At 38.5% G+C, this 13,934-nt stretch overlaps 1 protein-coding gene across 4 annotated transcripts in view; it reads right to left on the reverse strand.

The window, feature by feature from the left end:
• SLC25A13 (solute carrier family 25 member 13) overlaps positions 1 to 13,934 on the reverse strand; it is a 99,039-nt gene that overhangs the window by 53,280 nt on the left and 31,825 nt on the right. For all 4 annotated transcript variants that reach the window (XM_064704349.1, XM_064704348.1, XM_064704347.1 and 1 more), the window contains one exon: positions 9,454 to 9,569. In XM_064704349.1, the coding sequence (XP_064560419.1) occupies positions 9,454 to 9,569 (116 nt within the window). The remainder of the gene's footprint in view (positions 1 to 9,453; positions 9,570 to 13,934) is intronic.

Below are 13,934 nucleotides of genomic sequence, written 5' to 3' on the forward strand. Positions count from 1 at the left end.
GCTAGACAGTAATTTGTAATGGAAAGGACATCTGGATTTCATGGAGTCCAGTCAAAGAAAGTCCAACCAGAAGAGGTTGCTCAGGGCCATGGCCAGATGAGGTTTGAACAGCCCCTCATGAATTTCTGACTCAGCATAAGGGAACATTGAAATCCCAGATGGTCATAATCAGCGGCACAGGGTCTAGTTGGAGGCCTGTCACCAGTGGCATTCCACAAGGTACAAGACTGGCCCCAGTATTGCTTAATCAGCAAGTTCCACCTGAACATGAGGATGAACAACATTGCTGTTTAAGTGTCCTGAGCACTGCAGCAGATTGCCCAGAGAGGCTGTGGAGTCTCCCTCATGGGAATTACTCAAAACCCATCTGGACACAATCCTGTGCCATGTGCTCTGGGATGACCCTGCTTGAGCAGGAAGGTTGGAGCAGATGACCTGCTGTGGCGTCTTCCAACCTGACCCACGCTGTCATTCTGTGAACAACTCCAACAACAGAGATTCCACAACTTCTCTGGGCAACTGTGCTTTGATCCTAAACAAGTATTTAACCAAAATATGCAATAAATGGAAGCTTTAAAATCCAGTTCAGAACACTGTTTAATTGCTTCAGTTCTAAAAAAAGCAAAATGTTAATGCTTCAATGTCAAGAGCCAGAACAGCACAAAATCAATCTAGAGCTAGCAAAAGATACAATTTGTGTGTTTGCTTTGCTTGAACCAGAGCTGTAAGAAAGCAAAATAAGCAACAGGTTGAAGTCATTTTCAGAAATCCATGCTGCCACTTTTATCCATCTTTTAAAAAATTCAACTCTGAAACTCAATTTTAAAATAAATTGCAAGGTTCTAAAACAAATAATTGTTTGTCCCTCCACAGTCTCTAACTAAAAAATAGCAGCCTTGCCATTCATTTCTGATCACTGCATGAACGAGTTGGTTTATTTTCCCTCCAGGTGATCTGCCTGCTGATTTACAGTGGGGGTTTTTGGTCCCTTAAGTCCTGGGAACCTTCTTCTCTGCACTGTACTGATGTGTATGTTTAAACGCTTATTGCACAAACAACCATGCTGCATTCACATTTCCATTCCTGTGATTCTATTCCATTTTCATTCCTATGACATTCCATTTCCAGTGATTAAGAAGTAAAATAGAAATAAAGCATGCTTTGGAATTACTACAGATGCACTTGACACAGCAAGGAGCACCAAAATTCTCCAAATGAAATTTGGACTTACAAATTTTAGGTTTTATAAGGAAAACTCTGAAAGTCATTATTCCACTGTATTTTGTGTCTAAGGAAAGACACTTAACAGAACAAGCTACTAAAATCTTTACTGGGTATAGTCCATAAGTATCTGAATATCTGATATATTAAATCTGAAATTCTTTCAAACTATTTATTTTGCAAGTATATTTTTCAGATGTAGACAGAATCAACACCTCTTTATTTTTACACCAGCAGGGACTAATTTCACTGTAGCTGTCCAGCAATAAAAAATTTACTTCAGAATTCACATCTTTGTTTCCTACAGCAATTTAATATATGAACCAAAGTGATAAAAGCAAACTCCTGGCTCAAGAAATAACCATGAACTTTACACTTTACTTTCCAGCATAGACTTGAAAGCTTTATATCTTTAACAGCTATTTTACTTAGATAGATGATATTTAAAAAAAAAAAATCACTTTCTTGCAAAGCATTAACACACATTTTCCCTCACTTAAATACTTCAATTTCAAACACACCACAAAATGTACTCCCACAACAGTACTGTATTAGTATAAAACTATTTTAGTTCAATTAAAATGTCTAACTATCTACCCTCAAACCTATCTAAACTGTAATTTTCACTTTGAGAACTTCCAACATATTCTCAGTTTTGTTTTCTTTTATCAGCTTCTTAAATCAGGTCCTGAATTCCAAATGTTAGGGAAATATAGTCATTAACTGCTAGGTAACAGCAGATTTTCCAATTTAGAAAACTAAATTACACACACCACAAAAATATGTGTATTTTGCTATCTGAAATTTCATATTAAAATCTGTAATAACAAAACACTTTTCTGACTCCTAGAACTTGCTGAAGTTTCTACTTTCTAATCTGCAATTCCAGGCCAGTTTGAAAATGGGATGGGGAAAAACCTTAATAAAAAACAAGCTTGAAGTTATATACAGCTTCTGACATGGTTTAAAATATGTTCTGGTGTAGAATCTTTTGGTGCCTCCCCAAGTGCTGCCTAGTAATCATGTTTGGGTTTTTTTTTCCCAACAGGATATACAGATGGCAGACCCTCAGCTTACCAAAGAGTTACTCTGTTAACTAAAGAGTGAGCTCATACAGTTGAACCTGACTCTCAAATTGGCATGTTCCCACCTTTCCCACACCAGTTTTTGTTCTTTTTAAGTAGCATGAAGTAGCAGCAGAAAGCACAATATTTTAGCCATCTGAGCATGTAGTATTCTTGAACTATCCCACCAATTGGAAGTGCTCTCTGTTACCTCTATCTTTTAAAATTGGAGCCATTATAGTCAATTGTGCAAATCTACGGTTGGTCGTCCGTAAAGAGGATTTTTAACCCACTGAACTGGAACATCTTCCAAGCAGTTCTTCAGATCTCTGACAAGATACCATACAGCACACACATGCCAATCTGATATTCCCATACATCTACATTCAGTTGTTCAAAAAATACTCATATATCACTTGAAAAGTTTCAAAAATCAGGGTAGTTCTTTTTGTAATAAAACCTAATCATTAAAGAGGTGCAATAAAGGTCCACATATATTAAAAAATGGATGTTTTTTCACCTCCAGATGACATACCAGCATCTGGAGCCCATCAATGAGAAGCAAAAAGCTTATGATACTTGTTGATTCTTGTTAGGAAATGCATTTGTTAACTTGGCACACCCTCAGGCGTTAAAAAAGACTGTACTGTGACAGCCCCACTGGAGTGCCAGCATCCTCAGAGGCAGCCACAGCAGGGTGGAGAAGCAGGAGCCTGGAGTCTCCCACTAAAGCTGGTTACTTCTATTCCGAGGGGAACCACAACCATTTTGAGGCTGCAAGAAGCAACAAAGGCTGTGCAGCACCTGGTGTACACAGAGGTGAGATGAAGACCAGTATTGGTAAATAAATGTCTATCAAATGTTGCAAGTAGACTTTAAAGAATATAACTACCAAACAGATCCCTGAAAATGCCTGCAGTAAACCATGAAATCCAATACCAATCCTAAAAAAAGTTCAGCATGCATTCTCTTTCAGGACAGAGACACTAGCTACTGAACATAATTCATTGCCCTAGACAAACTTTTCAACAAGGACAGAGAAGTCTTGCAGATTAATTTCACATTAATGAAAACACTATCACACAGAACATGCTTGTGCTATCATGATTTTTCCCAATCAAAAAAAAAATCCATGATAAGCTTCAACTTCACAAATCTGCTGAAATTGTTGTCTTTTTTATCCTCTTATCTTCCCCCTCCTCTGGTTGCTTGTGCCCTTGTCACTTCTGAAAACTACTAATTCACTTTCTCATGGCATATTCATATAGCATCCTGTTCAATTTGGCCCTAATTTTTGACTGAGATACTTGTGCACTTTTGTTACCTGTGTTAAATATTGGAAATACTACCAATAAAAAAAAAAAGAGACAGCAAAGAGCAAAAAGCAGGCTCTTTCCAAAAGTACCATTGCCCTCAGCAAGTAAAAGTCTGGATTCAAGCTTGTCTGCTTCTTCTATCACCACTGTATGTGAGGGGGAATAATATGAATTTACACATGGAATGTTACATAATTTGCTTACTTAAAATGTCTTCAGAAATTTTCCAGAATGCAATCACTTAAAACTATTTCTACGTGAACTGCAGCCATCCATAATTTCAGTTCACTAGCAACAGCCTTACATTTTTTTGTTACCCTTCCTGGCCTCACTAGTAGTTAGCAACAAACTGCCAGCACCCTAACATCTCAAGTTTGAAAAGCACTAGGCCCTCTGTGGGCATAAAAAATAAATCTAGTCCTCTTGCCCTGAATAATAATAACCATTAATAAAACAAACAAACAAAAAAACCCAACCAGATGACTTCCATCAAGGTAAACAGCACAACCTGCTAACAAAAACAGAACATCACTTCTATTTTGTCCATACAAGGCAGCTGGGGGATGATGCATGTGACATACACAGAGAGGCTGATGGAATGGGGTTTTCTTAGGCTGGAGATGGAAGATGCAAAGGAGGAGCTCAGTGCTGTCTACAGCTACCCAGCAGATGAAGGGAAGACAAAGATGCACAGTGGAAGGACAAGAGACAATGGATGCAAGCTGGAACACTGGCAGTCCCAAGCAGGCATAAGGAATTTAGTTTTCCACTCAGAAATTTGATTTTCCACTATAATAGTGATCAAACTCTGGGAAATACTTGCTCATAGAGGCTGCAGAATCTCCAGCCTCAGAGATTATTTTAAAAATTTATTAGATATTTCCCCTGAAGCAACTGGTCTTGATGGTGGTGCTGCAAGGGTTTGAACCATATGGCCACAGTCACCTCCAGTCTGAATTATTTGATGGTTCTCTTACCATCCCCAACAAAGCAACAGAACAAAACCAACAACAAAGAACAAACTGAAACACTGAATTTCAGTTCTGGATGATGTAGAAAACTCAACTGCATTTTCTAGACCAAATGAAACCAAACAGTGTAACAGGACAAAGCTTCTCCTAATATTTAGAATGACAGATTCACTTTGTATCCAAACAGGCTGTTTTTTATTTGCTTGCATCCAAGTCTGCTTGGTTATATAATATTTTAGTTAAAAGAGAAAAACAAAACAAAAACTTGCCAAATTGACATATGTCTAGAAATGAAATTCTCAAAAAACAGTCTGAGAAAATTTCAAAAATTGTTTTGAAGAAAATAAATATACTAACAAGTCTAATTCACATCCTTTTGTAATTAAAACTGGCAATTATTTGTGCAAAATCCAACACTGTACAAACAACAAAAAACATCAGAGACTGAACAGATTTCACATCTGCAATGTTGCCACTGGATTCATTGTATCTAGGCAGCTGTCATTTGTACATCAGCAAATGTTCACTGCATAGGTGAAGCTGTGATGTGTAAGCTAACAAATCACTATCTACAACTGGTTTCAAGGCAATTTGAACCAGCAATGGAAGTATCACTGATAAATACTAAATACTACAGTTAATCAAGAGATCAAAGCTTACGGCTACAGCAATTTATTTTGTTGGTTCAGATTTAGCTTTTCATTGCTTTACATGGTGTTCAGTGTACCAGGCTGGGCATCACTAAGCTAGGTGTTGTGCAAGAGGCAAAAAGAACTATGGATTCCATAAAAACAAACAGCAATTGCAGTGCAAAGCAAAAAACAAGTAATCCTCTGTAATGAAAGCAAGAGCTACATCCCACGATCAGAAGTTAATTCTTTGGTCCTGAAAGCAATTATGAAACTCTGGCAATCATTTTTTGTATATTAAAAAAATAACAGAACATTTTCATAGAGGAAAAAACTCTGAAGCTCATCACAATAGCTGTGGAGCTATTTAAACTTCTCTTAAGAGCTATGTCCTTTTAGAAAGTTTACAAACAAGTATTCAGGTAATTCAAGTATCAGGTATCACCAAACAGCAGCACTTAGTAAGATGTATCCTTAACTAATGTGTTTATCTAACAAACGTACTGATATAATTAATAACCGAAGCAGAGATCCACAACAGCTACCAATAAAATTTTGTTTAAAGAAAAAAGCAAAATCCAGGGCTCGAATCTGCAGCTCCTACACTTAACAAAGAAAAATTTGGAGATTGGGTTCCAAATTTCCTTAATATTTTTGCTGGCTTTGGGGGGAGGTTGTTGTTTTGTTTCATTTTTTTTTTAAATAAAGGACTGACATTTGACAGCATACTCATATTTCTCAAAGCAGCACAACACAGCATCCATTTTGAAACAGCTTCAGATTGAACTAGAGGATGTCTAGAAAAGAAAACCAAAACCATAAAACCACACACTATACCACAGCTCCATTTCATTAAGTACAAGAGCAAGATTTCTGTCCGGTGGGTAATTCTACTTTAATACAAATCAGAATTAAAATCTTTAAAGCAGATTCAATAATGGTTGGCAGCACAGACTCAGGCAACCACAGCTCTTATTGTGCCTTTCCTAACTCTCTTAGCAAAATCAACATGGACAACACTTATTTTGCCCTACACTAGGGCTTGTGAGAACTGGTATCAGAAAACGTAAGTTTCAGTTCCTGGGTATCACTAGTGTGTTATTCATAGCTCAGAACTGTTAGGTACCATCGTTTATTTTACCCATCCAAAATTAAAGATGAAGGTTACAATGACTTCATTTTGAAACACTTTTTTATGCAACCATCTCACCTTTTTTTAAATGCCATCTAGTAAAGAATTTCAAAGGGCTCTGCTTCTTTAATGAGGCATTAAAATACAGTCACACGACAAAAAAGCAACTCTACTAAGTCTCTTAAACCCCTGGACTTACATTATCAGCTTTTATGTGCCTGTCAACACTCAACAGTAAGAAGCAATGGTTTGCTCTTTGCCTCGAATTTAAACTTTCCTGCTGAGAGCTTTAACTCCTTACAAACTGTCAAAGCTTTGACACTTCAGCAGAAAGTAAATCTACAACATGATGCAATGGCCAGGTGTAGTCTCAACCAGCCACCAGCCACTAATTTACTAGTGGCCATTTAATTCACCTCAAAAAGCAATAAACCAGAAATACTCCCCACCCCCCCATGTACCCACACTGCTTGCACATGAGCCCTTTTAAATAGGTAATAGTTCTGTCAAAGAACCAGGTACAGTTAACTTGCCACTTGAAAGAAATGAAACATTTAAAATTGTAGATGTCAACATACGGCTAAAATGCAAATCCATTTTCAATCCAGAAGCTAAAGTAAGAGTGCAGCATTTTTCAAGAAACTAAGGGCAAAGTGATAAATTGGAACTTCTTTACCAAGAACATTTCTCTGAGTATTACAGCCTGAATCTCACATTCAGTGTAAAAGTTCATTAGCATAAAGCTCATTATTAAGTCCTTTAACAAAGATGCCAAACCAAGTGCACCTGTGAAAGACTAAGAGTTGGACGGATTTCCATGGTAGAAAATGTGAAATCCACTGCTGGGAACTATTCTGCTTGGTATAAGCTAAAATATTTGTATCATTATTTTAGCGTACAGAAAAAAAATGACTGCAAAGATAAGCCATACTGTTTCTTTACAACAATAAAATGAGACAGAGACTCAAAATGAGAGCCTTGAGATACTACACCTAACAGCAGTATACTGAAAAATTATCCTTTCCCTATTCTTCTGTTCCTTTCACACTGTAATTCCACAGTATACAAAACCCCTATTTAAGTCTCCTGACCTTGATAAGGACTTGATACTACTCTCATTCAAGTGAATGGAAAAAGATCTCATAATTGGCCTCAAAGATGCATGACTGAGGCATTGAGTGGCAAAGTTACAGGATAGTATTTTAATAATGTATTTATGAAAATATTAGGGGTTTTTTCATAATAGCAGGAAAATAAAGTCCTTTTTTCTCCTTGTGATATAAAGTAAGGAACTAGCCTTGTCTAAAGGTCAACCATTTCTGCTGAGAATGCACAACACTGAGACAGCTCTACCATCCTCCCCAGTCCAGGCATTTAGTGGGGTGGTAGCCACAAGGTAGTACACAGAAGTTACAAATACATCTATGGTTTCAAAAGGGGAGATGAAGGAATCAAACAAAAGCTATCTGAGGTTCTGCCAATGTTGGCATGTCTCCTCTTTCAAATACTTTAAATACAGTCTGGCATGGGATTTTCTCTCATCACTAGAAGGACTTCAATGGACTTCAAATGCCAAACAAATCCTTTGACTCACTGTGTCAAACCCCAAGGGAAACATCTGACAGCAGGAAAAGTAGGAACAAGAATGCCAAGAGTTAAAAAGTTAAGTCAGACTGATTCAGCATTCAGATCAAACGAATACAGTTCTTCCTCGATTATTAATGAGCGCTCCAAGCAACCAGGGGCTCTGACGCAGACAAGAAACTGCACATCACAGGCATTCCAGAACTCTGGTCTGCCTTCACTGGAACAAAACCCTAGTAAAATGTGCATTCCCTCCTGTTTTAAAAGCATGGCACCTCTCACTGATTCTCTGTCCATATACATACACAAAAATGTTAGGCACAAAATGCTCCCTTCATCAAGGTTATGATCTGCAGATATTTTTTTCTGAAAATCCTTTAGCATCTGTAGTAACTTCTGAAATACTGCAAACAAAAAGCACATCTTTCACACCCTCAACACACTACCAAAATAATAAAAACCAAAAGAGACACAAGAAAAGACAGCAAGTTTTCTCACCAGCCACAACTTCAAATACAGATTTTTTGAGATGGTAGAAAGAATACAATGATGTTTCAAGCAATGGTTACAGAATCTTGTTAGTTCAAATGGAAAGAGAAGGGCTTTTTTAACTGAGTATAAGACATGTGTGGGAAATATTAGTAAAACACAATGGATGTGTGAACCATATATTTTGGAAAGACAAGAGAGTCAAAATTTCCCATTTACTTAGAACTGTTTAACAACCAAACAATAAAACTTGATATATAGGAATGACCATGTCCAAACGTAGCAGATTAGAAACAGCAATTTTAGACAGTGTAGGTACTCAGAAAAAATATTCCCCATACTTTTTCAAGTGCAAGCTCAATATCAGAAATTATTCCAAACTGCTAAATTCCGAATCCTCCTTTCAATCCTAATGAATGGCCCTTATCATTAGGCAGGTGGGAGATAGTTCTGCAGATATCAAAAGCTATCTCTAGGATATCTAGAAAGAAACAGTCCTCTTAATCAAGTTTTAAACTGGCCTGAGTGTATCTCATTATCAGTGCAAACAGCACACTTCCAATGCACAGCTGAATTTTACAGGGGGAGGGAATGGCACAGGGCATATAATAATGAATTAATTACTATAAAGTCTCACAGAAAACAGTTTTAAGCCTTACAAGTCAGCCAGCTTGAAATATAGCCAATTCAAACAAAAAAATAATTCAGGGTAATGATTTCAAACCCAACATTCACCCAGGTCTTCTGGCAACTTCCTTGCAGTTTTACAATCATTTCCTATGGTCACCTATCACTGCTGGTCTGGACCTGCACAAGCATGTTGGGGAAGAGAAAAAGAGAAGTGACCAGTCCTCCAGAGGAAACAGTGATGATGACCTTGGCTTCATACCGCGCATACGTAGATGATTCAAGAAGTGCAGGCATGAAGTTGCTTGGCATTAGTGTAGTTCCACTACCAATCACTGTTTTCTACAGTAACAGGAGGTGAAACAGTTTGGCATAGGTATGGATTTTTACATCAAGAATGCACATTTAAGAAAGTCTTACCAAAAGTAACTTCTCCTTTGCCAGTCTTGTCAAACAGCTGAAAGGCTACTATGAACAATGCATCTGGAGCACACAGGACTGATTCAAATGCCACAAACTCTTGAAAGGATATCAACCTAAAGGATGAAGGAAAAAACAATAACTATGAAACCAACTTGCTCACAAAAAACTGAAATACAATATAATATTGATTGTACAAAAGAAATAAGACCATAACCAAAATATGTTCAAAATGTATTCAGCAGGGATTAAAATTTATCCTAAAATGCCCTCTCCCCAATGCTGTCAGGAAGCCTTTAGATCACCAAACGGAAATGTCTGTTGAACAAGGCATTATTCTTCTCAGCAAGTCACAACAGAACATAAAATAAGCAAAACGCTCAGCATGGCTACTCATGTCAGCTTTAATGTCTAACTGAACTGCCCTCTGGGGGAGCCTACCTCCCTCCACTGGCAAGACAGAGCCAATAAAGACCTGAGTAACTTCCCTCAAGACTCAGTACTTAGCACTTTTGGAAAGCAAATCCATTCAAGACCTACATGCTGCCACTCACTTCAGAAGGAACCGATCAGAATGTGTTATCTGTTTGCTAGCAACTTATTAATCATCCATCACAGCCCTCCAGTCCTGCATGTTGAGTCACAAATTTCAATCAGTAGTCTGCATGTTCTTCCTCAGCCCAAGAGCAGTTTATTCAAATTCATCATTACAGCCTGGTTCCTAATGTGCTAGCACAGTAGTAGGGCATAGATAAACACAGGGTTGTCCTTCCAGAAGTTAGTTCATAAGCAGAAACACATAATTAGACAACATGGCATTGTTTCCAGCAGTAGGTTTGATAACAGCAAAGACCTTGAACATTCTAATTTCTCTGCATCACACCCAAGAGTTCAAATGGAGATCAAACTCCTGTTCTTAAAGAGGCAAAGGCCAACTGTTCTTATTCCTGCTTCTTTAATGTCTAGGCTGTACAGTTTAAAATCATCTTCAAATATGTGGTGGCAGGGCCTGCTAGCAGTCTGGGATAGTTAAGATTGCTGTCTCTCAGGCTGCTTTATGTCAGTGTAGCAGACATGTAACTTTAATGGGTTCATGTGGCAGCAGCTGGGGAACAAGGATTGTTTCTGAAAAGCACAAAATTCAGTGTATCCAATGTCAAGAAACACACACAAACCCAGGGGATTTTTAATGGAAACTAACTATATTCTTAGGACTTTGGTCCAAAGTGACACTGCAGCCCGTTCAATGAAAACTTCTACTCAGTATACAAAAATAGTGAGGAACTAACAGGTTGAATAAGTTGGAAAAGATGTTTTTTTCCATCAAGTTATGATGATCCATGACTATACAGCAATTTCCAGTTACCTGTTTTATGGGAATTCAGAGAATATGCTGAGTTGGAAGGGGCCCATCAGGATCATGGAGTCCAACTCCTGGCCCTGCACAGGACCATCCCCAAAAATCACAACATGTCCCTGAGAGAATTGTCCTTCCTGAACTCAGACAGACTTGGTGCTGTGACCACTTCTCTGGAAAGCCTGTTCCAGTACCCAACCACACTCTGAATGAAAAACCTTTTCTTCATATCTAACCTAAACCTCCCTGAACTCAACTTCATGCTGTTTGCTTGAATTCTGACGGTGGTCACGAGAGTGAAGGGTTTAGTACTTGCCCCTCCTCTTCCCTTGTGAGGAAGCTGAAACCACAATGAGGTCTCCTTTCAGTCTGCTCCAGGCTGAGTGACCTCAGCCACTCCTGATATGGCTTCCCCTCAAGGCCCTTCACCATCCTTGTTGCCCTCCTTTGGGCACTGTGTAACAGCTTAATTTTTTATATTGTGGCACCCAAAGCTGCACACATTATTCGAGGTGAGGCTGCCCCAGCCCAGAGCAGAGCAGGACAATCCCCTCCCTTGCCTGGCTGTGCTGTGCCTGATGTCCCCAGGAGAAGGGTGGCCCTGCTGGCTGCCAGGGCACTGCTGACTCACATTTAACTTTCTGTCAACCAGAACTCCCAGGCCCCTTTCTGTGGTACTGCTCTCCAGCCTCTCATTCCCCGTCTGTCTGTACATCCAGGGTTGCCACATCCCAGGTGCAGAACCTGGCACTTCCCCTTGTTACACTTCATTGGTTGGTGATTGCCCGTCTCCCTAGTTTGTTGAGGTGTCTCTGCAGGGCCTCTCTGCCCTTGAGGATGTCAGCAGTTGGCAAACTTACTTAGCATCCCTATGAATCCTGCACCAAGGTGATTTATGAAGATGTCGAAGAGCACAGGGCCAAGGATGGAGCCTGCAGAACCGCCTAGTGACAGGTTGGCAACCTCATGTCACCCCATTCACTGTAACCCTTTGTGCCTGACCTGCAAGCCAGTCACTCACCCATCAGGGAACTGGGCTATTCAGCTGTGTGCTGGACATTTTGTCCAGAAGGACACTATGAGAGACAGCATCACAAGCTTTGCTGAAGTCTTAAAAGATTACATCCACTGGCTTTCCTAGATCAACACTTGAAGTGTGTTTGCTGCACATCAGCAGCCAAACATCCACAAGGTAACAAGGCAACTTCCATGAGGAATACAAAAACATGAGAAGATTAATAAAAGAGGACATTTTTAAAAAAAAAACACAGCACAGAGAAGGCCTAAAAGCTGTTTCTACACTACCTCCCTCAATACACCTGCAATAAATAAAAGTAAAAGAAATGCAGAGTATGAAATGGTCTAACAAATAATTAACTCTGGGAGCTTGCCACCATAAATTATAACATAGTGCAAGAAGTAAATAAAAAGAAAACTCCTCAGGTATTCTTAAGATTAAACTCAAAATTAATGATGTCAGCAAACATATAGGAATGCCTTAAGCTCTACTGGCAAAGAAGTCTGTACCTGGTTATATATACACACATTAGCACACAAGCAATCCATCAGGCCTTTAAATGCCTTGGGAGCTCTCAGTACTTCCCACTGTTAGACACAGACTACACAGATACTCAGTCTTTCAAAGGAAGAAAACTTCCATCCCTTCTAAGCCAAAAGAAATTTTTTCCAAAGTAAAATTACGTTCAATTTTGAACCAATCTATCACAACCTACTCAGTTTTGTATTTATGCATATTTACTGTTACAATGTGATTTACTGGCTATAAAAAGCTATTATTATTTATTATTATTGGCTACATACCTGACAGAACAGTAAACAGATCCAAAGCACTGAGTTCTGTTCCAAAGATTATAATACATGCACACAGGAAAAACAAAAAGGACAGCAGGTGACAAGACTCTAGAATAGGATTGTTTGGAATTATAAATGTAAAATCTCAGCCAACATCATTTTGGTAAAGCTGCTTTTGTGTGAAACAACCTGCACATGTCCTTACCAATGGTTCACAATACAGTGATTACAGCCCAGAAAAGAAATACAGCATCTATCCCAGCAGAATCCTAGCACCATGTTAAGAACATATGCTATGTGATAGGCCTGGGTTTGATTAAAACTCCATGTATTAACACTATTACAAGATTTTATACTAGTAAAAGCATTTTTTTTTTCAGCACTTGGAAGCAATAACCCCCCTAATAAATCACAGATAAATGCTTAAAATAACCCTATATCCATTTTTTAAGACAATTAGTCATAGAACTAGGAAGATTAAAAAGTGTACGAATTGTGTAGTTCTAGCCAGACTGTTAAAGAAGAGACAATAATATCTGCTGTGCCAGCTGAATTCAAATTAACCCAATTTTTACATGTTAATTAAACCAGCTATTTTCTTCTTATTGTATTTTTGCTCCCTAAGTAGACTAGCCTGCTAGTGATTCCCAACAGATCTATTCTAAGGACGACGTATTCATTTACTTCTATTATGACCATACAATACAGTAACTGAGCAGTAATTTTTCAGTCAATTACACGTGTGATTCTTAATGCTTAAAGAAGCTGAAAAAATGTGTACTACATAGCCATATGCTCACTTCTCTGTACTGCACAAGGGTAGTTGCCTGGGTAACATGTTTTCTCTCTGGTTTAGCATCACCCTTTTGGGTTTAGCATAACCCTTCAGTGAATTTCATTAGGTGTCATTAAACAGCACATGTTAACATGGACTTCAATATACTACTTAAGAGTTATTTAATATACCCAAAGAAGTAGTCATTTATGTTACAAAAGCAGAGCAAAACCTAGTGATTTTAACAGCACAACGAGAGGAAGCTGAAATGTTTACAAAATTTTATTTCAGTTTTGAAGATATTCCACCCAAGTAAGTCAAAGTCATCCTTCACCTTCATATCCTCATTACCAGTGCCAATACTCCACAGTTTATTCAGGAAGGTTCAAACCTTGATATCTCAAAAGCATCCACATACAAGAGCACCAGTCAAAACATAACAACAGAGTATGGTGCAGCAAAACCACTTTTTACTACCCTCTCCTGTCTTCTATGCTCACACCCATGGTATCTGGACATCACATAGACACAACACAT

The sequence above is a fragment of the Zonotrichia leucophrys genome, chromosome 2 (genome assembly GCF_028769735.1).
Source record: "Zonotrichia leucophrys gambelii isolate GWCS_2022_RI chromosome 2, RI_Zleu_2.0, whole genome shotgun sequence".
NCBI lineage: Eukaryota > Metazoa > Chordata > Aves > Passeriformes > Passerellidae > Zonotrichia > Zonotrichia leucophrys.